We start from the raw sequence: 27,510 nt of genomic DNA, 5'->3' as shown, positions 1-27,510 counted from the left end.
GAGGAGGCAGAAGAGAACATTTCCTCCTCCCTTGTGCCTGGGCTACTGCTGGGTCCTAGCAACTCACCAATTTTACACTTATTTTTCTCAACCTTTTCGGCCACACTAATCAGGGAAATCCTGATCTTGAAAGTGAGGATTTTCCAAAAATACCACTCAACTTTGTTTAAAGAATCTTTCAATCCTCTCCTGTTACTGGACAGTAAAAACATTTCAATTTGAAAGTGTAAGATTGTTGCATTGGTGTAACTGTAACAGCGTAATTTAGACCTTGTACTTCTGCAGACTTCTCCTGCATTGAACTGTACCAATACTCTACCAACGCGATCAGAAATATTAGAAGTAATATTCAGAGGACCAAGTGATTAAGAAAACAGAAACTAAGATTTGCTTACAGTACAATAATTTACTTTATCAAATTGCTACAAGTCACTGTCCTTTGATTTCCCACTTCTGGTACAATAATGAACTGCTGCTGTTCCTTCATTTTACATGAGTATTTATTTTCACCTGCAAGATGAAAACATTGAAATATTTGTTTTAAAAACTATTACAAACACTTGGGTGCGCAAGAGATGAAATAAAAATGCAAATAGTTTTAAAATTATTAAAAAATATCTTTTAAAAGTAAATTTAAAAGTTGTATGAAATCTCAGAATTTACAAATTTCCTCTTCAAACAAAATACAAAATAGGTAACACTTGAATTATTTATTAGATGCTTGAATGCAGCTATTTTTTCAGCTTCTTCTTCTTTTTCCCTGGTTCACTGTTAGTACTCAGCTCTGTAGTCTGATTTGGAACATCACTTCCCAGTATCTATCGCAAAGGGAGAAAAAATATCAGAAGAAGGTTAAAGCAAACATTTAGTTTTTGCTTTCTTGTCAAAAATATCAATAATGGAGAGGAGATGGCTCTAAAACAATTAACAAACGTTACATGCAAGTATGTATGCAGACCTCATTTGACATTTCAGTGAAATGAGTGTCTCTGACAGTAGGTATCAAGATAAAGTCTAAGTCACCATATAAATGTCATGATGTTGCTACAGCAAATCACAATGCAAAGTGAGGTGGTGTTGGGATTTTGTGGTTCCCAAGAAGTCAGATGCTGGGCAGAAGCAAGGGACTTCAATTAGATGCGACGCAATGCGATTCGATTTGATTCAATTCAACAAGGCTTTATTCAATGTGCACAAAGGGAGAGCCCCTGGTACAAAAATCAGGCAGAGTCCCTCCAGCAAGGAGCCCCTCCCATTGTTATTTTATAGCACATGGCACTTACATAATAAGTTACATAACACAAACCTCTAACCAATCAAATTTAACCTTTCCATATATGGATTTGTTCATCACATGCTCATAGTTCTCCACTCCACATGCTGAGCTCACCCCTCCTCCCCCTGGCCTTTCTCTAGAATGTTCCGGGGGGGGGGGGGTGAGCCACAGCATGCTTCCTATGTATAAGCACCCTGCAAACCACATTTTATCCAAAATGAACACAAGCATACCCTCCAGTGGAAATTATTAAGAACAAGGATAAAGACTAGGACTAAAAGTAATTATAAATAAAGTCTTGTATTGGCAGAGTTCAAAGATCAGGATAATCTAATATTTTAGAAACAGATTCATCGTTTTCTTAAAATAATCCAAAACATAAATGATTATATACACTCAGGAATGGAAAAAGACTCCAATTAACATTTACTTATATTGTTTTTAATTCACATTTGCCTACTATTTATTACTTAAATCTCTAAAAATTGTTAATAGCTGAATGCAAATACACAAGGTTGTTTCAGAGCTCCTGTCATGTAAAATTTGTCAGCTAGCCTGAGTAATGGAATTTCCACTGGTGGGAAAAGGTACTTTGTGGAAGTGAAATTTACTTTAGAACCCCTTCTTCTTAAATATCTTCATTTTAAAAATATATGGCTCCTGCAGCATGTAGAAGCCACTGTTTTAAAAAAACCAAAACAAAACCAATGTCACTGAAGTCAGATTTGTTTTTGTTAAAAGCAGATGTGACTTGTGTTACCGCAATCTCCTAATAAAAAGAAATAATGGCTTTTTAAAAGTTAAATATGAAGTTTACTACGCAATAGTTTTAAGACAACTGAATTATATGTTGCTTTGCATTGTAAAGCATGTGCCTTACCTTGGGTTCTACCAGCGCCATACGAATTTTCTGGTGTTGGATGTTGGAAGCATCTAACATGATGTTCACTTTAACCTTGTCAAATGTATAAAATGTTGTGTTTCCCACTGTAAGCGAAGGTACCTGGAATGTGTCAATATTTTTAACTGTTTTTTTCAACATGGAATTTTATATCTAAATACTTGAGGTTTACAATTCATCCCCAACATCTTAGATCTCTTATTTTTGCTACCAACTATATATTTTCCCAGTTTATAACAGGCACCATTCAAAACTCCTAATGCTCACACAAACTACATGCATCAAAGAAGTTTCCCTGTGATTTTAATATTTCTTAAAGACAAGCCTAAAAATATGCTAATTAAGAGAGAACACTGACTGTCCAAAGTATCAACTAAATTAAAAAAAAAAAAAAAAAAAAGTGAGTTCAAATAAACTATGCTATAGCTGGATTTCATTAAGAATTAATGAATGCTGTTCTCCCTCAACCTTCTGTATTTAAAAACTTGCACACACGGAGTATGAAGATGAATTGCTGTTACTACTGATTAGTTTATAATTTTAAGTATACAATCTCTTATGCCAATTCCCTGCATCTAACTACCGGAATACTGCTTTTAGATTGTGCCCCATTATCAAATGAAAAACCAAAATAAGAATAAAATCCCCTTAAATATTGTACCTCATCATTGTAATTGAGGTTTGGCTTTGGTTTGTCTTTTTCTTCAAAGAAGACAGTACCTTCTAAGCCATATTTGGGGATTAGAACCACAATTGCATTCTTTCTTACAAATAAAATATAAGCCTCTTCATTCACTACTCCTTTGTTTTTGAAGAACAACTGTAAGAGAGAGATGAATCATGTGGATAAAAACAAATGTTTAGGCAATGAAAAGATTTACTAAAAACTAATATTATAATGGCTTGTTATGAAGACAATTATCAAACAATCACAAGTAAAGCATGTTCATACTATTCATTCGGACATTGTAATTAATGTATTAAAGTATCTGGCTATAGTTCATAACTTTTTGCTATTTAGCTGCTGTAGTGGGGTTCAGATAATCCTGGGCTCAATGTCAAGGTATTTTAAATTTAAAATGTATTATTTATAAACTTTTAAAAAACACATTACAGTAGTAGATATGGTATTTTTAAAAACAAAAGTAGTACCAGGGAGTCCTTTATTATACTAGATAAAATTAAGATGTTCTTTAGAAGCAGAACTCTAATGTTGAAAACTTCTCTTTTCCAGAGACTATACTCAAGGCCCTTAATCATTCCTTACATGCTTCAGACTTGACTTGTATGTTATTGCCCTGCACAGTACACCAAAATATTACCTACAGAGATGTAGTTCTTATTACAAATGTTCACTCTTTCCTACAGTTTGAAAAGCATGACCCCATCTCAAAACTACTTACCTGGGTATGGAATGCAACTGATGCTCTTTGTGCGTACTGAGCCATTTTATGTCGGTAGTTGAGATTTTTACACAGGTCTGCTAGTTTATGTTTATCTGTAAGTTCTGGGTAAGTACTGTCTGCGCTTATAGCCACTGCCAATAGTCGATGTACTATTATATCAGCGTACCTGCGCGGATGAGATAAAAATCACTAACAGAAGTCTGAGCCAACATATCAGAATGTACTCATTTTTTGGAAGTTTCTGAATCTCATTTTATTTATATGAATGAAATTACTCAAGTTTTTTTTTTTAAAAGTTTATCCGAGACAAGGAACTTTATTGAACTGGTGTTATGGTTGTGCGCAGTCAATAAGCAACTCTATAAAAGGTCAATTAGCAACTCTATAAAAAGGACATCACTTTACTGAACAGAACTGTTCCCTGTGTGAATTCAAGATTATATTTGCTTATTTTAGTGACAAAAAAAATCTGCTGCAGAGCCAGCACGGTGATGCAAGATTACTTTCTGATTTCTACATCAACAACATAATTCTTTACTATGTTCCACCTGCAGACTTTTTATTATTAGTTATGTGTAAACCAGAAACACAGACTTTCAAATTCAAGGGGGAGTTTGCACACTGGCAGTTGAGTTTTTTTCCCTTGTCAATTGAGCAAATTTAAATATAGAATTATTGATTCAGTGTGGCATGCCAATGCAATTTTTAACAATTTTCAGAGCATAATTGAACTCGATTATGTATGAAACTATAGTAGGACAATAACTTTTGCTTAACTCAAAAAAGATATCCCGTTTGGCTACTGACATATTATTCTTGGACTTTTAACAGCTCTACAATTTATCAACAGTTATAAACATGTGTTCCATAGGAATTTCAATTATTTATATACAACACATTTGCCTTAAATATACATCTAGGGAGTAAAGATAAGCACAGGTAGTTTCCATAAAACTTAGATCCACCTGTATGTCAGGGAAATTGTAAAAATAAGCCCTATTTTAAAACATGTACATTGGAATTACCCTTTACATGCACAGTTGGTTTTCACATCATATTCTCACTTAAGCCAATAGTAAGTTACTTGCTTCCCCGTGTAACGTACAGATGTGATGTTATTTACTAAGTTAATGTTAAATTAAGACTACGTTTTATATATGTAAATTAATCCCTCCTAAAATATTTTACACTCAAATTCTGTAGCAGAGCTCCTACATGGTAATGATTAGCCAGATTCTGCTGCAGGTTCTGTTTGGCATGTCTCATCCTAAATGGAGATTTAAAAATGTGCTTTTATACAACAGAATCATATATTAAGGATATATTGCTTTCCACTTAAAAATACAGAAATAGTCCTATTTTATGGAATGCATGACTGAAATCAGAATACTGAGCCTGATGTCATGGAAAAGAGTTACAGCAAACCTAGGAATAGAGGAGTCAGACCAAGATTACAGGAGCACTGCACAAGTCATCCTTTTCAAATATAAATCAAAAGAACTACCATGAAATTTTGTTAATTATGAGGCACGATACAGTATGAAAAGTAGTTTTAATGCATTCATCACTCTCGTTTTTTTCCCTTTGTAAGTTCCATAAAGTAAATTACCTTCTGATAGGTGAAGTAAAATGTGTATAAATAGGTGATGCTAAGCCATAGTGATGAAAATCATTATCCATTCCAGAGCAAAAGTAGACAGCTTGCATCATGCAGCGAGTGGCCAAGATTCGCAACAGTGTATTTAGATATGGGAATTCAGGAGATTCAGCTTTGTCTAAAGTGTCAGCTAGAGCCTTTGCTGAATCAGTCTTAATTTCCAAATTCTGTAAGAAAAAAAGGCCAGAGTTATATTATTGTCAAATCCTTAAACATTTTCAAAGCCATATGCAGGAATTTAATAGCATCATCTCAGCACTTCCAAACTTATCAGGTACGTGCTGCCCCACATACTGTACCTCAGTGATTCTCAAAGTTATTTGATTGTGCCCCCCTTCTTTGTGTCTGTAGTAGTTTACGATACCCCCCCAACCCTCAGCCAGCAGCCGCTGCTCTTTGGCCACCCCACTCTGAAGGCAGAGGAGAGAGCAGTGGCTGCTGGCCGGGCGCCCAGCTCTGAAGGCAGCAGCGCCGTCAGCATCAGCAGAGAAGGGTGACATAGTATGGTATTGCCATCCCTACTTCTCCCCTGCTGCAGGCGGCAGCGCTGCCTTCAGAGCTGGGTGCCCAACCAGCAGCTGCCGCTCTCCGGAACACAATACACAAAACGGAACTCAATACACAAAATAATGGGTAGAAATGCAAGCTTGGAATTTAAGTGGCCCATTAGAAAGAAAGGTCTACACAGCAGAAAAACAAAGAATAGGCCTTTATTTAGAATTATTTTATTCTAAAATGTTAAAAACTTACCTTGGACTTCGCTGCCTTCACAAGGATGTCATAATTTGATGGAGGAGGAGCCGGGTGTTTCCGGAGCAAGGCGTATTCTGAGAATTCCTCATGAATTTTTTTTGCTACGGAGATATTGGCAAGCAACATAAACTCTTCAACCATGGAATTAGTTTCTCTGTCAACAGGAAACATTTTGCACTGTTAGAAGAGTATTTAAATTTTTGATTTGCTTAAGCATTCAATAAAGACGTTTTTTTACTATCTCTGACAAGATTCTAAAACTGAGCCTAGTAAACTAGCAATTTAGAACATTTATACAAACATAAGTAGACAAAATTTTAAAATATGTAAAGACAAACCTATATATTTACACAGGTCCAAAAAGGAGGTAGAGACAGAAGCAAAAAGTTACGCTAAAATCAATCCTACAGTTTATCTGGGGGGAAGAATGGGGAGAAAAATCACAATAAAAAGTCTGTAAATCAGATCAGCATGGCATTGATTTATTCAGCACTTAATTCAGAAGGGAAATCGCTGGATGAGCCACTTTACATTTTCTTAATATAATTGTTCTAATATTAAAGCACACTATACATAAAAGAACTCATCTGCACATATGTGCACCTATGCAAAATAAAGTTGAGAGGATCTAATGGAGTCCAAACAAAAATTTGACTCAAAAGTTGGGCTGGGCTTAAAGGGAAAACAAAGAGCTGGCTACACAGAGAAGCTTGGTTCTCTTCTTCCCAGAAGTCCCTTGGTAGCAGTATGTCCTACATTAACATAAAGTGTCTCGAGATCATTGTGCATGCATATAAATGCTGTGTGTCTGCTCAGATCTCTGTCTCCCAGTGTGCCCCACCCCATGCGCTGTCCTCCCTTGGCCCCCAAACTTCAGGTCCACTGTTTTCAACAGGCAGTGTTTGTCCTCATCACCAGGAGGGAGCTGGTAGGGATCCCTCTGCCTCATCTCCACGTGCTCCAGGATTCTGGGGAAGCGATTCTCCATTTGCTTCCTGTATGTGCAGCATGGAAGCTGGACTCTACCCTCTCATTCCCCTGCTTGCTGCCTTTCAGCTAGTGAACTGAGCTCTTATCTTTGTTCGTCAACTGTTAGGTAGCCCCACAAGAGATTGAGAGGGAGTGCTGAGCCTGACATTAACACTAACGTTAGACACTCAGGATTTGAAAATTTTGTTTTAAGTTAGTAAAAAAGTAAGATATAAATTTGAAATATTACTAGGGACCCTCCCTGATTTACATTCTTCATAGACTTATTAGGAAATTCATAGAAATCAGACAATCATCTAGGATTAACTGACCAAACTTAAGTGGACTCTACAAATGCACTATTCAATAAACAAAACAACTCCTCCACCAGAAACCCATAACACATACTTAAGCTCTTTCGTCTGCAAATCAATAGGATCATGAGTTTCACTATCTATATGGAAACGAACTTCGGGTGAGGAAAGTGTTAAAGCCCTGAAAGACAATAAACAGAACAAAATAATCACGTATTACAGCAAAAAGTACTGGAAGGCTCAGTTTAAGTAATCTGAACAATTACACTGCTTGACTGTGATATAAGTCAAGCAAGTGCAACTCATTTCTATTAACAGGAGTTAGGGGTGCTTGGCATCTCTGAGGATCAGCCCCTGAATTCCCAAACCAAAATTTTACTGTACTTCTATGGGTATGTCTACACTTCAATCTAGGGGTGTGATTTCCAACTCAAGGAGACATACTCGTGCTAGTGTGCTAAAGATAGGATGTAGCTACAGCAGTGGAAGGGGTTAGCAGCCCCAAGTGTGTGCCATCAGAGATGCTAGTACATAGTCGGGGCAGCTAATGTCTCCTACTGTGGCAAGCTAACACAAGTATGTCTCCTCAAACTGGGAATTACACCCTCAGCTTGAAGTATACACATATTCCTCTTGCAGGGATAAAGGAAAGTTAACATTCCTAAATACGCACCTACTTGAGATGACTGAATATTGTAAGATGAAAGCTGGAAACAAAAAACCCTCCTTTATAGGTTTCTTGTACGTTAAAGTATTTCAAATGATACCTAGCAGTTCTGCTACAGCTCAGGTTGTTTCAGTTTTAGTTAGAACCTCAATTCTTTAAGTGGTCTCCCTCCACACTATAGAAACTTTCTGGCATTCCTTTAACTCAAAAACAAGACTAAACAGTAAGTTTTGCAAAGTGGCTATACTTTAAAATATAATTGGCTTGCTATACAAACCTTATTACAAATATCTATCGCAAACTTACAAAAGAAAATTAAAAGGTTAAATATAGTTGGAGAACTTAAAATAACTACCTTGTATACAGTCTATATTACTTTATAATGGCAATCTAACACTGATCTTTGAAATGTTATATTGGCTGGTGCAGACTAACACCAAGCGGCATGATATAGTTGGACAGATTTAAAACAACTAAACAGATGAGACCATGACATTAAAACCAATTTGAACAAATTTACCCATTATCAATTCTTCTCTTCTTCAGAATTTTTGCTAATTTATTTAGTCCACGCAAACTAGTAGTAATATCATCTTTCATGCTTGTGGAATCAATTCTCATCTGTGCTTCAGCGTATGTAAGGGATGCCTTGAAAAGAAAAACAAACAATGTGACAATACCACATACAACTGAGTATTGAACAGCAAAATGTTCTTCCCTCTGTTGGAAATACAAGCCACAGTTCATTGTCAAAGTATGCTGAAAACCAGCACAAACAAGGAAATCATAATCCCAAAGACTACCACTCAACACTGAATTTACCTCATCATCCTCAAGTGTTTTGAGACTAACAACAGAAAACACATATACAGATGTACACAATTTGGCTTTTACACTGTACTTTTTAATGTCTCAGAGACATGTGTTAGCCCAGTTTTTCAGATGTGCTGGCCACTTGCAGCTCCCATTGATTGTACAAGGAGTTATGGGTGCTTGACACATCTGAAAATCAGGCCCATTATTTACGTACATTTATGAACGTATATCAGGCCAAAAAGTATAGGAAGAGAAATATAACCCCTTGTTTATTTGCTTTAACATGTTGATTCAGGCAAGGCATTTATTTTGACTTTTTAAATGAAGTCATTTTCTAATTATAAAATGAAATAAAAACTTTAAGGAGTAATGAAAAGAAGGAAAAACTCCTATATATTGAGTCCTTAGGACATTCAGTTTCCAGTACAGTTTATCCAGGTTGTTTTTATAAGCATTAAAATAATATTTTAATACACATAACTAACCTTGGAATTAATAACACTCTTGGTAAATCTGGTTTTTAAAATTTCAGCATTGTGGTTCATTTCCCATATACATGAAAATGCAAACCTAAAAAAAAGAATCAACCAAAGTTAAAAACATGGAAAAAACATCTGGAGCTACTTGGACAAGATCTAAATATGGATTAGGTACAAATACCTGTCCACGTTAGATCTCAAGGAGCATAAATTGGAGCTAAGCAACTCTGGAACCATATCAATCCTCTGTAAGACAAGGGATAAACAAACTATTTAGCAATACATACAGTTTTACCTAAATAAGTTAGAGGCTTCTTTCCATCTCAAATCATATGACAATAAAATATTTAACAGCAAGAAAATATTGGTTCTAAGCTTTTATTAAATGGCTCTTCCACCTGGCATTAATCTCATCATGAAAAATATAAAATAGTTTTTCAGATTTATAAGAAAAAGGAATACACAACTTCAGAAGAAACGTATTGCTTCTGGGTGAGATCTAACAGGTGTCAGTTTTTGTAACAGCTCTTTCTACAGTAGCTATTATTGAAAAGAAACGGTGGTCCATAAGAAATATACCGCTCCAAGCAGGACAAAACAGATGGAGCTGAATTGGGCACAGACATCTGTGAGATGAAGCCTCTGTAGGCTACAAGAGATTCTGCAATGAGAAAAGCCAATCAGATTAGTTACTATATTCAATTGAGCAGACTCCACAGCTTTGACTATCTTGTTGCCTATGAATGCCACATCACTGTATTTACTTTAGGATTCCGTATTTGTGCCAATTGTTCTGCTGTAACTACCAATTACTATGTCAGCTTTACTCTGGCTGACTGATGACCAGTAAGTGAAGGGACTAGAACTCTGATCTTTAACAGTGATCTGCAAATTACAATGAGATTAATACCCTAGAGTCAGGGTATTAATCCTGCTATTTGGGAAATACAGTGTATGCAACATACTTCTAAAGTGATGTATTTCTTATTGTGATTTAGAGTGAACCTTTAGAATGATCTACAGTCCTGCTCTGTTGGCTGACTCCTGATACAATGTGTGTTTACTTTAACAAGTTATCCAAATAAAGTGCAGTCTAAAGGCCTCCCTTTTGTTCAGCTTGGAGATAATGATATGTCTCCATCTCCTCCAAATAAAATGTTAGCAACAACATTCCACCAAAACAAGAAAGCTCTATGAAAAGAACATTTACTTTTTCACATAGATATACGGTTGTCCCTCTTTTTGCTGACTCTTGGTCCAAAGCGTTTCCTGGTCGAATAAAATGGCTGACGTCTGCAATATGTACACCAACCTTTGAAAGAAATAAAACATGAGTTTCAGCATATCACATTGTATGCATTTTATGGATTGAAGCAGAGGTTCTTGAATTATTTTAAGCAGAGATTCACAATATGAAAGACCCTCTGTGTTTTTCATCTCTCCTCACAATCCTATTTCCCTGCAGCAACTACTGTGATTGATTACATAAGGGATTGGCAACCTTTGGCACGCGGTCCGCCAGGGTAAGCACCCTGGTGGGCCAGGCCGGTTTGTTTACCTGCAGCGTCCGCAGATTCAGCAGATCGCAGCTCCAGGCCAATGGGAGCAGCAGGAAGCAGCGGCCAGCACACCCCTCAGCCCGCGCCGCTTCCCATAGCCCCCATTGGCCTGGGATGGTGCACCGCGGCCAGTGGGAGCCGCGATCGGCCAAACCTGCAGACGCCAGGTGCTTACCCTGGTGGGCCACGTGCCAAAGGTTGCTGATCCCTGGATTACACGAACAAGTAACATTCATTTAATTTCACTTTAAAGTGATGTTTACAGTAGATACAACATTGGGGTGAAAATCTGTTGTCTAGGTGAGAGACTTTACATTTATTGGGATGGTCACTCTCCTTGTTGCTTGCAGCCCCCACTGCTCTATTCCCTCTCCAAGCCAAATTGCAATTTGGTTTTGTCTTCCTCTGTGTTTGCTAGCCCTACAATTTTGGTATTATCTGCTATTATCATCACAAGCTAATATATATCAAACACACAATACAACTAGCTGTGAGGTTTTATGAGTAACTCAAAAAAACCCCAAAACAACCCCCACCTTCCCAACCTTTGTAAAAATCCCTTAGAATCCTAGACTGGGCTACAGGTTTGAGACAGAAAATAGGAAATATATGGAAACACATGGAAAATAGGAATAGGAAATACTATGCATGCACAACGTTGTGGTAAAAATTAACTTTTCAAATTTCCTGAAATACAGGCTTGGTTTCTCAACATTAATGTTAACTAGTATTAATATTTCACTTTTTTTTTTTTTAAATAGACACCAGAGTTCACTAGTGAACTTGTGCTACCTGGATATAAGCGCACAGTTTCAGATAACATGGAAAGCTATACACATATGTACATGCATCTGTATTATAACCCTCACCCTACAAAGCAATCAGCACTAGAGACCAAAAAGGCTAAACAGAGCACAAATGACCTCACAGGAGTCCATCTGTGGGGTTCTGAATGCAGGATCAGGGCCTACTACTACACATTGGAAATATTAAAATACTTTATATTGTGCATGTTCAAAACAACTAATTTCAAATGGTCATATCTTTACTAACTGAAAACCAATGTTTTTCACACCTAGCCCTAGATCTCAGTGAGACTTAATTCCATGCTAAATTTCCATTAACTATTTATTTAATCTGTGCATAATTTAAAGAATAGCCAAACATAAATGAATGGGTTAAAAAAAAAAAAAAAAAGGAAGCCACAGACGTAAGATCTTTGGGCAGACAGCACACTTGGAAGATTTCAAGCCAACAGCTGGATTATTGGGAAAATTATGAGTGAGAACTGGGGATTGTAGCTAAATATGTTTTACAGCCTAGAAACGTCTCCTACTAGCAACCACTTTAGGGACTTGCTGCCACTTCAAATGCCACAGATGCATTGTTGTAGCTTCACTGCCATAGCGTTTTAAGTGTAGACACTACCTATGCCAACAGGAGGTGTTCTCTTGTCAGAGTAAGTAATCCACCTCCCTGAGAGCTGGTAGCTAGGTTGACGCAAGAATTCTTCTGTCAACCTAGTGCTGTCTGCATGAGGACTTAGGTCAGCTTAATAACGCCATTCAGTGATATGGATTTTTCACACCCAATTGACAGTTAAACCTACTTAATTTTCTAGTGTAGACCAGGCCTAAGAGACTCGCTGAAGCAATCTAACACAGCATTTACTCTAAATGCTGACCATAACATTACAGATCACGCACATATTTCAAATTTAAAAAAAAATCACATCTTTTTTTGTGACTCTATGGGAAAAGTGACACTTCATCCCAAGAAATATTTTTAAAAATCCTTCTTGTCCACACAGTCAAATTTCATTTTAACATGCTGACATCAGTGGCTTCATTATTGCAACTGGTGAAGACAAAAACATTTTTTAGTGCTGCACATTAAAGAAATCCCATTTCAGTTCCTCCTGCCATTACATTGTTGTTTGAGAAAAAGGAGGGGGGAAAAAGGACAAATAAATGACGTATAGATAGGAAAATAAGGGAACAAAATACCTCTAGATTTCCATTTTCCAGTTCTCTGCAATGTAATGCATCATCAATATCAGTACAGCCTGGAGGATCCACGCTACATACACACAGATACCTTAAGTCTTCTCTAAATTTCATGTCCTGAAATTTTAAACAAGTTTTTCAAACACATTGTAGAAACCAAACTACAAAATGTCATTAGAGGAATGTACTTTGGGGTAAGATTTTCAAAAGCAGGAGCACAGGTCACATTGACTTTCTGTTTTAGAAGAGCTTCTCTCTGTATACAGTTAGGTCAAGGTGTACAGGTACTACAGAAGAACTATGAGAGACATTTTTAAAGCATTTGCTATTTATTGGCAAACGGAAGGAAAAAAAAGACACAAGCTTTTCATGAACTGAATCAGCATGGAGTTAGCAAAGGACCAGGAGCCAAGAAATACTGGTTCTGACACTCAGTCCCTCAGAGTGTCAGAGCCAGTATTTCTTGGCTCCTGTTCCTTCGCACAGCCCATGCTGAATTGGAGTTCACGGAAAATTTTGTGGTTTAGGAGAAATCATATAACCTCTCTGTCTCAGTTTCCCAGTTTAAAAAAAAGTTGCAAATGAATATGTATAATGAATGTAAAATGAGGATAGTACCCACCTACCTCACAGAGGTTATACAAGGGTCAGTCAATGTTTGTAAAGTGCCTTGATTACAAGTGATTATTTTAATCCTAAAATAATAATATCCCACATTTAAGTTAAATCTTACTTGTACTTGGAACTCATTAAACAGGAAGTTAACTAGTTGGTTTTGTATTGAATATGCTTTGAAGATTTAGGAGAACGGTTGAAGCAATCTAATACAGCATAACTCTTGCTAGTGGAATGAAGGGTGGAGTGAGGTAGAAATAACATTTTAAAATTCTCATCCCAAGAGATAGTAGGTTTGGAAAAGTTCTTCCCCTCCCATCTTTATTCTCTGAGATCCCTTTGCAACAAGACAGAGAAATTTTGTGTCTGGTTTTGAAGGAGGAGATGTGTTAATCACTGAGCTCAGTTAAAACAGGTGTTGTCATAGAGTGACTGGCCCCTTTAAGAGGGAGTATGGTCCAGTGCACTCTATGACTGGCTACCTAGTCTGAACTGGTCTTAAGGGAAAGCACCTGGCCCTAATAAAGGAAGAAGCAGTACAGAGACTGCAGAGAGTGAGAAAAGATCCTACAGCAAAGACCCTGAGATCAAGGGTCAACCCCAGGAGGGGCTGAGAATGGCTTACTAAAGCAGGGAAAAGCCTATGACACTTGGGGCGTTTTGAGACAGTACCTCAGAGAGGAGGAGCTGTGCCCAGCTTCAGGCAGGGGGTAGATTTTTGTGTGCGCGTGTGTTTATTTTGAACCATATGCCAATAAAACCAGTCCCTAAGGAGGGGTATTACTGAACAGAGAGAAAGACTGTGTGGCGCTCACAAGGAGCCCTGAAAAGGGGCAACAGAGGTAGAGTGGTACAAGGGAGTGCTCAGGTGGCAGCCACGCTGTTACATGTGTTTTTAAATTTACCTCTTCAGTAATGCTCCATGGCATTTTTGGTAGAAAGCTAAGAACAGCCTGGGAGAAAGGCTGATGGGGAACATCATGTTCAAGAAGCAGAACTTCTGTCTCAGTCTCTTTATCTCCAGCAGTTCCTAAATTCTTTACAAAGTGACCCTAAGAAATATGAGAGAGAGAGATATTTAAGTAACATCTTGACACAGGGCTGTTTGACAATCAAATACTTAACCCTACAATATCTTAAGCTGTTATTGAGCTAAACTGTACAGTAAACTCTCCCCTTAACTACTTTGTTGTTTTGGAGATCCATTTTTATTTATTTATTTATTTATTTTGTGGTGCACACATTCCCTAAGAACTGTTCTGGCCAAAGGTATTTAAGTTCCGAGATTTTTACCCACTCCATATTTCCCACTTTGGAGCCCCAATGGCCTCCTTATGAGAGAGATGGTACTCTCTCCACAGTTATATTCTCTCCATATTTCAGATTATAATACTCTTTTGATACTGATTTGGTTTCCCAGATTGTTAGAAATATGAAGTTCTTCTTTCACTTTAAAGTCTCATAAAGTGCTTCTCACAGGTTAACTCAAAAGCCCTGTTGATTATTTTTGAGTACGGTTAGCGTATGCAGTACTGTACAAGAAAAGGAAAACACAGCATTCCCTGGTTTATAGAAGTAAAACACTGGAGTCAGTTCAGAAATATTTCATTTCAAAACTCTAGGACCAGCCTTTCAAAGCCTAAATACAAGAGCTGAAAGTAAGTACCAGTTCTGGATGCTTCGCACCTCTGAAAACAAGTGGGGCCACTTTAGATGCTCCAGTTTGAGAGCTGTGGCCTCAAATGTTATTCAATCAAATAATTATGATGGGAACTTTCTCAGCATTGCTAACGGTACTCAAAACATGTAACACAAGAAAGTTTTAAATTACCTAGGTTAATACTACTAATAGTTCTGATCATTAGATTAAAAATTACTATCCTCAGATACATATTAATGAAATGTTTATTTTAAACTTACATTAGGATATCTGGAATTTCTGGGCCAACCATCAATAGCCACAATAATTCTTTGGCCCTCTAATGTGGAAGCTTGTCTGGTTTCTATTCGAATTCGAGGGATTCTGCGATCCGCTGGTGTAAACAAATGCCGTCTGGCCTGTTGAAAGAGAAAAGGAGGAGAAATAACTTTTCCCCTTCCCCCTCCTCTTTTTTTTTTTTTAAACATTTACAATAAACAGAGTATTTGCTTACCTCTTTTATCTGTGATTTGGAAAGCATGCCACAAAATGGTCTCCAATTTCTTTTTATAATACCTACTACTCTTCCTGATGGTCTCAACATGTTCTTGTTTATGGAAGACTTTAGCTAGGATTTAAACACAAACTGTATTTGAATTCATGATTTTAACATAGCGAATATAGTAAATAATCTAACTCATGCTTTAAGGACACAATTTTATCAGTCACTGTAATGCTCATAAACTAGATTATGACATCATAAATAGAACCATGCCGCTCCCCTCCTCCCATATCCTTTACACCACTTTTAATGTCTGCAAGCTGTGACATCAGGTGCTTTGATCTAGATTAAACTGATTTTAACCCTAAATTTACAGATATATTACATAAGGAGAACACAGTGGAGGAAAAAAAAGCTGCAAAGAAGGTCCATAGATTCCAAGGCCAGAAGGGATGACGTGATCATCTAGTCTGACTTCCTGCATAACACTGGCCACAGAACTGCCCCCAAAATAACCCTAGAGATCTTTTTGAAAAACATCCAATCTTGATTTAAAAATGGTCAGTGATGGAGACTCCACCATGACCTTTGGTAAATTGTTCCAATGCTTAATTACTCTCACTGTTAAAAATATACGCCTTATTTCCAGTCTGAATTTTTCTAGCTTAATCTTTCAGCATTTGGATCAGGTATACCTTTCTCTGTTAGATAAAGAGCCCATTATTGAATATTTGTTCCCCATGTATGTACTTATAACTGATCAAGTCACCCCTTAATCGTCTCTTTGTTAAGATAAATAAACTGATCTCTTTAAGTCTATCACCATAAGGCAGGTTTTCTAATCCTTTAATCATTCTCATAGCTCTTCTCTGAACTCTAATTTATCAACATCCTTCTTGAATTGTGGGCACCAGAACCAGATACAGTAATCCAGCAGTAGACACACCAGTGATAAATATAGATGTAAAATAACCTATCTCCCCCTACTTGAGATTATCCGGTTTATTCATCCCAGCATCACATTAGCTCTTTTGGCACAAGGTCGAACTGGGAGCTCATGTTCAGCTGATTATCCCCAGTGTGAGTCAGTGAGTGTGAGAGAGAGAGAGAGAGAGAGAGAGAGTGTGAGTGAGTGAGTGTGTAATGCTCTCTTGTTCTGCTGCCCACACAATCCCCCTACTCTCCTCCACCCTTGTTGTTCTGTAAACCTCTTAACAAAAAAGACTCTCGTTACTTGGGGATGCGAATGAGGCGGGGGGGGGAACTATGTGCTTATTTTAAGACAACAATTTAAAAGCCAGGAAATTCAAAGTTAATGTAACAGGTAATTAACTATATTGAAATTAAGGTGCCCACACTATCTTAACGCCGCCCCCACAGAAAGACTATCTTCCTGTCTCTTTCTGTGAATGGAGTATCACAAATACGCACCACAGAATGTTTTATAACTGGTTCCTTACATACATGACCCCACTGAAGGCTAATGGTTTGTCATCACACTTAACCTTTGCTCTTTTCATGCAAGTGCTGTAATCTGGACCTAGCTCCATGTCTAATAACTGGCTCGTGCATGGAATCAGAAGATAATCACGTGAGACCTTCCATACATTCCAGGAGCAGGACCATTTATGAGCAGGGACTGATCACCCCCAGTGTGCTATTTTTCTAATTAGAAACTTGTACAGTGCATCTTTTTTACACATCTATGCATATTTAGTACATCTGTAGGACTATAATAAAGGCAGGAGTTGGCAGGACAATTGTGTAATTAAGATTAAGGCATCCAAGTTTTTGTGGTCACTGATTAGAAGAAATCTGTTACAAATTGTTATTTGTAATCAAAAATAAAAGGATGCTGAAATTTCTGATTTCTCTCAGAAATTACTAAAGGCAGTGTTTAAACAGCACAGGCATCTTTTCTATGTATTTAAAATAAATAAATATTTGAAAACAACATGTGAAATTTAACCTTACGTGTGAATTTCCTGGCTGTTGTGGGGTTTTTGTTTTAAATAACCAATGTTTTTGTAAGGTATTTTATTGCCACCTGCTTAAACTGCTGATAAGTACTAGTATCATTAATGCAGGGATTGGCAACCTTTGGCCTGCGGTCCGTCAGGGTAAGCATCCTGGTGGGCCTGGCTGGTTTGTTTACCTCCCGCGTCCGCAGGATTGGCCGATCGCGGCTCCCATTGGCCGCGGTTTGCAGCTCCAGGCCAATGGGGGCGGAAGGAAGTGGTGGCCAGCACATCCCTCAGCCCGTGGCGCTTCCCGCAGCCCCCATTGGCCTGGGACGGTGAACCGCGGCCAGTGGGAGCCGCGATCCGCTGAACCTATGGATGCGGCAGGTAAACAAACTGGCCCGGCCTGCCAGGGTGCTTACCCTGGCAGGCCGCGGGCCAAAGGTTGCCGATCCCTGCATTAATATTTACTTTCTTGGTATAGGAATAAAAAGTTAAGATAAGTTATCAATAAATTATCATCCCCTAAAAAAAAAAAAAAAAAAAAAAAAGAGGAGCAGGTAAACTGGAAAATACATCTAGTTTTGAAGGAAACTTTTATACAAATCACATGGAGAAGAGAGTGAGCGACAAGAAAGTCCAGCTACGACCTGGCTACACTGGCATTCCTGATTTCACATCTCTCACCACTAGAACTGGATGAAAAAAAAAAAACTATAAATTTGTCCAAACTATAAATTTTGGAAATTTTTGACTAGACCTACTGAATTCATCTTTCAAGAGCTGAAATAGATCTTGCTCCAGGTTGCCAGGCAACGAGAAGAAAGGAGACAACACAGGAGCACAAATAGGACTGAATCAGAAACCTGTAATTTATATCATACAGTATTTTCTTTCTCCTCTTCATTTTCATCATCATCTTCATTTTGACCCTCATCTTGCAAAACCACAGAGGATGGTGCAACCCACTGGTCTTTTGCCAACAGTTCCACAGCTACTAGATCTTCATGAACTGCTCGGTTTAAATTTGTAAGTCCTTGTATAATTATCTGTTTAAGAAAACAATGTTTTAGATATTAAAATTACAAAATTTTACAGTCGTCCCCCAGAGGGCCTATTGTGTTAGGCGTAGTACACACATACAATAGAAGCAGCAGTCCCTGTCCCAAAGAGCTTACACAGTCTAATATAAGAGCTATCAATAACTATTTTTTCCATCCCAGGTCTCTTTCAGTACTAAAAATACTTTTCTAGTATTCTCACTCCCAGTAACCACACATTTTCAGATTTTAACCCAGATAATGCTTGGATTTTCCAAGTTCAATCTCCTTTTATTTTTAATCTTTGTTTCAACTGATTTAAAATTTAGCTTAAATGTATAAGAAACTTTATTAAAAAGACACATGTGACCTTTCATATGTTTCCTTTATGACACTGGTAAACTAAGTGCCAGTTCTGACCAAGTCTGTAGGCATTAGCTAGAATTGACAAACTCATAGCTGCAAACCAAACCAGCATGTTTGTAATAATAAGTATTATTATTGTAAGAATGTATTTAATGTTTAGACTCTATGAAATGTTTGCAAGTTGCTACATATGTTAATCTCACTTTAAGGTCTGTATCCCATTCTATAAGGAAATAGAAGTTTTGCTATATGACCTTGAAAATGTTTGCTCTGAACTTGTGAACACAGGCAGGGGAATCGTCCCTCCCACCCATTAAGGAGGTCTATCAAAATTAAATGGATCATTAAAAGGACATCACAATACAAAGGACTGGTGAATGGCCTTATCCCACCTTGGAAATGCTACATGCAAGGGAGCTCCTCTTATGGACTGGAAGGTCAAAAGTAAAAAATAAAACAGGGTCAAAAGAAAACTATTCATCTCTCTTTGCTGTTTGAACTCTCACAGGGTCAGAGACACTAAACTAAAGCAGAGCTCTCCAGGGTTGACCTGGGTCTGCCCAGAAAGACATTTTGAATGGACAGATTATTACCACATCTCCATCATCTTTAGGAATCACAGATGGTAACACATTGTGAATATGTCTGCTTGCTTTACTCTGTAAAATAACTTTAATAAACCTTTAGATAGTTTATTACAGGATTGGCTATAGGAGTGGTCCTTGGTATATGATCTAGGGTACCAACTGATCTGGGGTGAGTGAGTGGTCTCTTGGGACTGGAAGCAACCTTAATATTTTGTGATTTTTGGTGTAAGTGACCATTTATCACTAAATCCAGCTTGCTTGAGTGGCAAGATAGACTGGAGAGTCTAAGGGAACTGTCTGTGACTCAATGGTAAAACTAACAGTGATCCCGGAGTTCACATCTGTTACTGGATTGATGAAATCTAATTATAGATATAGAACACACCACCTCATGTTTCACATGTATGCAGAGGAATCAATTAAAATATCACCAGAAAAGAAGAGACTCTATGGTATTGCACATGTCCAATACAAAACCACTGAACTCCACAAACATCTCCCATGTCGTGATGAAGAAACTACTGTCTCATACTTGTATGAGTTAACTGCATATCTTGCATGAAAAACATTTCAGCATGCAAAGAATTGCTCAAAGAACTGATGTTGTCACATGGTGTAACGAAGCTGCTGCCTCACCCAATTCAGAAGAATTTCTTGGTAGCTCGCATAAGGCGGCTGACACTAAAGTTATTTTGTATGTCAGGGATCAGCAACCTTTGGCACGCGGCTCGCCAGGGTAAGTACCCTGGTGGCCCGGGCTGGTTTGTTTACCTGCCGCATCCGCAGGTCCAGGCCAATGGGGGTTGCGGGAAGCGGCGTGGGCCGGGGGATGTGCTGGCTGTCACTTCCCGCCGCCCCCATTGGCCTGGGATGGCGAACCGCGGCCAGTGGGAGCCGCGATCGACCGAACCTGTGGACGCGTCAGGTAAACAAACCAGCCCGGCCCGCCAGGGTGCTTACCCTGGTGAGCTGCATGCCAAAGGTTGCCAATCCCTGTTGTATGCCCTCAATGCTAGAGAGAGGGGAGCTACTAAACTCTGGATTTTTGCACGAGACACAGATGTTCTAGTGCTCTCTGTGAGACACTACACCCAAGATTTCTGCAAGGGCAAATCATCAAGCAATGGAATGGTTTGGAGGATGATCAAGCACATCCAAAAACTAACCTCCCCTACTGGGCATGGATGGGTCTTGGGGGAAGGATTTATCACACACCAGTGATGTGTAAAATACCATGCACTCCCGAATCAATCCTTCAGGTAATCAAATGCTTGTGTGCACAGACTAGATACTCAACACCCTGCAAACATTTGGCTAACAGTATGCCTTGTACGGAGATATGCAAGAGTGGCAATTTGTCTAGCAATGGTGCCCTAGACGGAGATGACTCGATGAATTAATGTTTTCAGTCCTACATGCCAGGGCTAACTCCCCCAGGATTACCAAAGATCAATGTCCTTTTTATGTAAGCAATGCATCTCTGTGTTAAAGTATAACTTAAAAAAATATTGATTTATAAAAATTCTTTCAACTATATATTTATTTACACAATTATTCTAGGTTTGTCGTGTTTGCTATCACTGTGTTTGTGACAGACAAGACTTTTAAATGATACCCAACTTGATCCATTTCCAAAGACATTATATTATCAACGTTTCCATCAATTGGAGGACCTGGAGCTGGGAGAAAGCAGCAAGTCCTCCCTACGACGCAGAGGGTGACACCACTGAAATTATGATTTTGTAGATTTTTTTTTTTAAAATGACTCAAATGACACCTTTCCTACCTTTCTATCACTAACTTGCACACAGAATGAGATTTTACTACATTACATTCCCAGATTACTAACTTCAGTAAATACTCAAGAAGATAAGCAAAAATATATATTTGAATGTACTCCAGACATATTTCCTTGGTCTTAATAAGTGGACTTGTATATCGGTCAATAGAGAATCTTCTCACTTCCCATTAACAAAGAGTCAGACTAGTGGCAAAGAAAACTGGAGGGGAAAAAAAATGGCCGAAATAAAATGCACACTGCTCACAAAAAAGCAGCGGACAGTGCTATAAAACCAAGATCTTGGGGGGAAAACCTGAGTTAAAGACAACTGGGATGACATCACATAGATAACTAATGTAGAACACAAAAAACTAAGAGAAAGGGCCTTCATTAAGTGAAGGGACATTATAGCAACATTTCAGAAGATCAAGAGATCATGTGGCTCATCTACCTAAAGCCTTAGAAATCTGTAAATTATTCATTAAAACACACTGGATGTTTCTCAAAATATGAAATAGAATGAAAAACTCACTTCTTTGTTCTCTTCAGCATCTCCATGAACCCATACTGTAGCTTCAAGATAATTATCTCTGTTGGCTCTGAAGGTTCCTTGAAAGTAGATTCCAGATTTTATGCCTTGCTGTAATTTGCTAAGGGGAAGATGCTCTGAAAAAATTATCCTTCCACTTTCTATTTCTTTCTGTTAAAAAAGTTAAAGTTGGTAATTGGTTCATTGCATTCATAACTATCCTAAAACTAAGTTCACTGACATCAAATTCAGCCTACCAAACTCCAGTGCAAAAATCAGAGGTATAACCATTTGTTTATGTAGCAAGAAGAGTATATAAAATGTGTTAGACTACTGCTAACAGGAAGTAGATTACGGTCTCAAAAGGTTTCACAGCAGTACAAGGACCATGGAAGCATCATATACTGGGAGTTCTTTCCTTCTGCCTGCAGCTGCACACCATAGCCATATACTGTGTGGATGTCAAGTGCTTTTATATTTGTTCAGAGGTTACCAGGACAGCATCAAGTTTGTATGAGGGAAAACTGGTTTCCAAGACAATATTTATCAATGTTCCATGTAACCCCTCACCCCCCGCCAAATCCTAAACCTTTAAAATCCCAACCAAATTAGATGATTTAAAGCATTTACTAAACCACAACTTTAAGAGAAATATTGAGCAAAGTGAGAGCCTTGGAAACCACATCAACTCTAATATATTTAATAAATCAGAAAATATCTATATTTTGTCCCATATTAAATTATTGTTAATTATATGAGTATGCAGGTATTTGGAATATCTAAACTGTTTATACAAGTAAATCATATATTAACTAAAATGTTTACAGAAAATGCTTATGAAAAATATTAAATTAATGTGAGCTCTAAAATAACAGGAACAATCAAAGAGCTAACTGGTCCACAATCCAGTTTTAGGCAATTTTTGTTTACACCAATTATTCTGGATATGGATCTACATTTTTTGTTCAACTGATATTGTTTTCATCTGACACTGAATGAGGAGCTCTCTACCATAACTGTGATTTCTGCAGGTAACTTGTAGCTGTTTTCTAATAACTGCATAAACAGTGCATTCAGAGCAGCATTTCCCATTTTATTTCTCTAGCAGCAGCAAAACAATACTGTCATTAAACTGTGATAAGTTAAGAATGCACATAAAGACCAATATTACCATATTGCAAACCATTTATATTTCTTTTGAAGAGCTGGAACAAAAAATAAAAGAAAACATACCCCTTCATCAGATACGCAAGCAAGTCGATCTACAAGATCAGGATTAGCTATCAAGCTCTTTATATACTCTTCACCTATAAAAACACAGGCACAAAATTATTTATTTACAAGATAAATATGAAGACACTACGGGGATTTTTACATGTCAGCAATAAGTCAAATACTTCATATCAATAAACTTACATGTATAAGCAGTTAACCCCTCTTCCACAGCCTTCTCTTTATTCTTTCTGTCATTTGTTAGTAAAATAACTTGTATTGTCTCCTCATTGTTTATTTTCTTCAAGTGTTCATCATACCATTTTGCTGCTACCCGGATGGCTTTATCGTTGCGGTCATTAGAAGTTTCTCCTTGCTCTTGTTCTATATAAGTTTCTCTGAAATCAACAGAAAATCCTAAAGCAAGGTTAAGTATGATGCTACTGATGTTTAAATACATCAAACAACAATCTAAAAGTTAGGTGGATAAGGAAAAATAGTGAGAAAATTCTATTTCCAACATAGAACTTATTATTGAAGATTAGGGAGGAATGAGAGACACTCCAGAGGGACTTAATCAATTTAGTTAACTGAACAACACAAGGACAAACATAATGCACTCCAGAAACAATAATAGAAGTTACTTGCATGCATCAACAAATCAAAATTAGTTATCTTCTGTGATGGAGTTTACAGACCCCACACCAAGTCTGAGAAAAAGAGAAGGTCTGGAGCAGTACTGGGCTAGGAAAACTTTGCCCTCAGGCATGCCTAACATGCTCCTGGGGAAAGGCCCAGTTTAAAGAGAGCTCCAGTAGGGGTAGGGAAAGAGAGAAGTACTGCTCTGCAGCAGTAGAAAAAGCAGCCCCTACCCCTTTACCTTCAACAATAACCAAGGAGGAAGCACTGTGTGCAGGAACACCAGAGGATCACCTGCATTGGCCCCTAGATTGGGGGTTTGAAGCCAAGGAGATTTACTTAATGGCAGACATGCTCCAAATGGACACATCAGGTGTGGTAGGCAGACTCAGGAGAAGGTGACTAGGAGGTGACTATGGCCAAACTTAGGCCACTCCAGGCTGTTACATTTTAGGGTCCTGGGCTGTGACCTTGTGGAGCAGGAAGGCCCAGGTCTGCCTCCCAGATTCCCCTCCCCCAGCTGTAGGTTGGGCCTGACTAGGTGTTACCAGCAAGGAAGTCGACCTAGCTGAGACCCACGCAACTGAAAGACTAGAGTTGGAGGACTATACCACTAGGCCTGTTGATCAAACAAAGAACCTCAGTACACCTTCCCTGAGAGAGACTTTTGTCCAACCCCAAGCAGGGCTGACAGCTGAGAGCGTGTAGTCCCCTCCACGCCCCCCAGCACTGATAGCCCAGACCCCCACTGCTGCCTCCTGGTGAGGGATCTGGGGGTGTGGAGGAAAGGAGAGCAGGGCTTCTGGCTGTCAGCCCCGGCAGCTGGACTCCCCTCCCCCGCTGCTGGCAACAGCCCCAGCTGTGAGCCGGAAAGGCTCAATTTCACAGCAGGGAGCCTACCAGCAATGAAACTGACATTCCTGTCAGGTTCACAGCTGCTATTATTTCACATTTTGGCTCGGGTTGTCAGCCCTGTAGCCTGGGGATTCCAGGAATTCGCCCCACATGGCGCTGACTGCTTTGACTGCCAGACCTGGTATGGGGGCTCATGGAGCCCCCCCACCAGCTGACAGCCAAAACTGAAAAGTGAAATAATAGCAGCCGTGAACCTGACAAGAATGTCAATTTCATTGCTGGTAGCTCCCTGCTGTGAAACTGAGCCCTGTGTGGGTTCACAGCTCTGTCAGCCCCTGGGCTGGGCTCACAGTTATGAGTCCAATGCCTGGCTAACAGCTCCGGCTATCAGTGCAGGGGCTGGGGGGCCACTGCTGTGAGCCCAGTGCCCAGCTGACAGTTTGGGGGGGGACAGGGTGCTGTGCACCCCATGCTTATAGCTGAGGCTGTCAGCCCAGGGCTGCTGGGCTCCAGTGTCAGTGTCTCACAATGCCCCACTTCAGTCGGTGGAAGAGCTCCTGGTGAGGACGCGCACCACAGACAGGAGGAGCAAGAGTGGACATCAACCACCACTTCAATTACTGCAGTGACTGTAAGTCGACTTGAGTCAACTTAATTTTGTAGTGTAGACAAGCCCTCAGAAAAGTTAGAGGCCTGATTGATCCAAAGCCTACTGAAGTCAAAGAGAGTGTCTTTCCATTGATTTCAATGAGCTTTGGATCAAGCCCTAGATGACTGCGGCTAATGACAATTTATGTTTATATATTGTCTTTTATCCAGACTGATATCAAGATGTTCACTTGTGAACATTAGTGAAATGCAATCACCACAAGAGTGGTGGTAACTGCTTAACAGAACACACCAACAAAAATACAAGAGTTACAAATCTTGCATACTTCCTGTCATTAGCAAACCACCAAAGTAGGCCTTCATAAGTTTTCCAATGATTTAACAATGCACAATTGTCCAGATGCATTAGTGTGCGTAGTACAGTGAAGGTTTGCCTTCCTTTGAGAAATCTACTAAAAGCCACTGCTGGAGATAGGATACTACTCGACAGACCAGAGATCTGTTCCAGTAGCAATTTCCACACCAGCAAACTAATACATGCTTGCGATTAAGAAACAATAGCAAAAAAATTAAATTTTGGTTCAAGTTGCTATTACATTACTTAATAAACACACAATATTTTAAATCATGTGTCTTTTGCAACAGTGCTGAAAAATTTAGGTTTGGGACAAGTATGTAGAAGTGAGTCAGAGCAGCAGGTGAAAGTGGTTTGGGGTAGGTAGCTACACCCTACTTCCAGTAAAACAAGAGCAACTATAACACAGGAGAATCATTCATGAAGCTTTTCACACAATGATCCAGTCATCACAAGGGACCAATCTAATTGTCAAGAGACCAATTCATGTAATTATTGGCAACAAATGCATGAAAACCCTTAGCTTCATTAGTTCCTAAATTAAAAAGTTATTTTTCTAAATGCAAAATCATTTTCCAGTGCGTGTGGATATTTTGAGGTAAATGTATTTTGAAGCATCTGAAGGGATTTGACTTGCAGGCATATTCCTCTTCAAGCACCTGCAATTGTCTCACAACTGGCCACCCTAAAAGTGCATCATTTCATGTCTGTTCATGATACTTCAAAGCATTTGAATTTTACTACTATAGTTATCATACTGTCATCATTACCCCAAAACATGTCAGTTGTATCCCAGTTACCTATGTAGTACATTCTGAAGCTTGCTGTACCCCAAGCTATACCTTACCGATGATGTTCATTAGTGAAGGAATAGAAATGTTTTTCAGGATTGGCAATCACATCTCTAATTCGCTTGTACACTGGTGCACTCCGTTTCCTCACTTCTTGTAAAACGGTCTGAAGCACAATTACATTTGTAATAACTGGATCTTCAAGTATATCAATCTGTGAAACAACAAAGAATCCAAGTTATTGTTTATTTATAACTGATATCAGAGATTGAAGTGTTTACCTAACCCTAACACATGACCGCCGGAAGATAAAATGAATGATGAGATGCCCAGACCTGCCCCACCCTGGCTGCTGGGGAGCAGAAAGGGGCTAGAATTTCCACCAAGGAGCTGTCCCCAGACCCTGCCTGAAGACCTTGGGATTTTCAAAAGCTGTCAGCCATGAATTTGAGTAGGTAGAGAGAGGAGATTCACTTCAGCTCCCAAAACCAGCAGCCCTGACCCCGCCCCCCCAAATCAGTATAATCAAGGAAGCCAAATTCAGCATTGGCCCAAAGGACAGGGAATCCCAAAGGCAATGGAGGTGGTGGTGCTGCCACTCTGTTGATTTGATTGCATGTCTCATAATATTTGGTGTTTTTCTTTAAACCCCAGCTCCTGGAGGCATGTGATTACAAGGGAAATTCAGCTCAGATTTCAGAAAGAGGTGGTTTATATCCCTGGGGCTGTGAGGAAATGCTTGAAACCACAGCCAGAGTGCACTGCAAAGCAGACACTGCCAGGCCAACGAAGAGAAAACAATATTTCTTAGTTTTAAGTCTCACGACGTTTGAGCGGATCTCGAAATGTTGGGGACCTGACGAGTGACTCCAAAGAGAAGATGGGTGAGGTAGCCTGTCTCCAATATCCTGGAACCCACACGGCCGCACATAACATTGGTGACTCCTGAGTGAGTCCTACGCCCCACGCGCACAGCTCCACCACCCGGGGGGTCGGTACCTGGTGCAGCAGGACGTTGGTGTCCGGCAGCAAGTAGTGGGGGGCGGGGCAGAGGCTGCTGGCGGCGCCGCTGGGCTGGGCCTCGAGGCGGGGCTCCCCGGGCTGTTGCCCGCATTGCTCACAGGCGGCCGCCCCGCACGCGATGTCCTCGCGCAGGTAGTGCTCGCGCACCACTTTCATCACCGCACCCGCCCGCGTGCGCTTCAGGAACGTGCGCGAGGTCAACAT

The 27,510-nt window shown here is 39.2% G+C and overlaps 1 protein-coding gene across 2 annotated transcripts; it reads right to left on the bottom strand.

Annotated features, from left to right (window-relative positions):
* Positions 1 to 386: 386 nt before the first annotated feature.
* Positions 387 to 27,510, bottom strand: DIS3 (DIS3 homolog, exosome endoribonuclease and 3'-5' exoribonuclease). 2 transcript variants are annotated; one of them, XM_005306837.5, is made up of 21 exons: positions 27,283 to 27,510; positions 26,340 to 26,497; positions 23,239 to 23,432; positions 23,056 to 23,129; positions 21,826 to 21,993; positions 18,405 to 18,569; positions 15,572 to 15,685; positions 15,339 to 15,476; positions 14,324 to 14,470; positions 12,804 to 12,920; positions 10,449 to 10,550; positions 9,420 to 9,484; positions 9,245 to 9,329; positions 8,464 to 8,591; positions 7,371 to 7,457; positions 5,991 to 6,147; positions 5,193 to 5,407; positions 3,581 to 3,749; positions 2,839 to 2,997; positions 2,157 to 2,279; positions 387 to 818 (listed from the first exon to the last, which is right to left on the bottom strand). In XM_005306837.5, the coding sequence occupies exons 1-21, from the start codon at positions 27,508 to 27,510 to the stop codon at positions 732 to 734; spliced, it is 2,880 nt and encodes a 959-aa protein (XP_005306894.2). In that variant the 3' UTR covers positions 387 to 731. The 2 variants fall into 2 exon arrangements, 1 of the variants encoding a protein (XP_005306894.2); XR_010597742.1 differs by lacking the exon at positions 3,581 to 3,749.

This window comes from Chrysemys picta, chromosome 1 (genome assembly GCF_011386835.1).
Source record: "Chrysemys picta bellii isolate R12L10 chromosome 1, ASM1138683v2, whole genome shotgun sequence".
Taxonomy (NCBI): Eukaryota; Metazoa; Chordata; order Testudines; family Emydidae; genus Chrysemys; species Chrysemys picta.
Note: the sequence above shows the minus strand (reverse complement) of the source record. Positions and strands in the feature narration are given on the sequence as shown.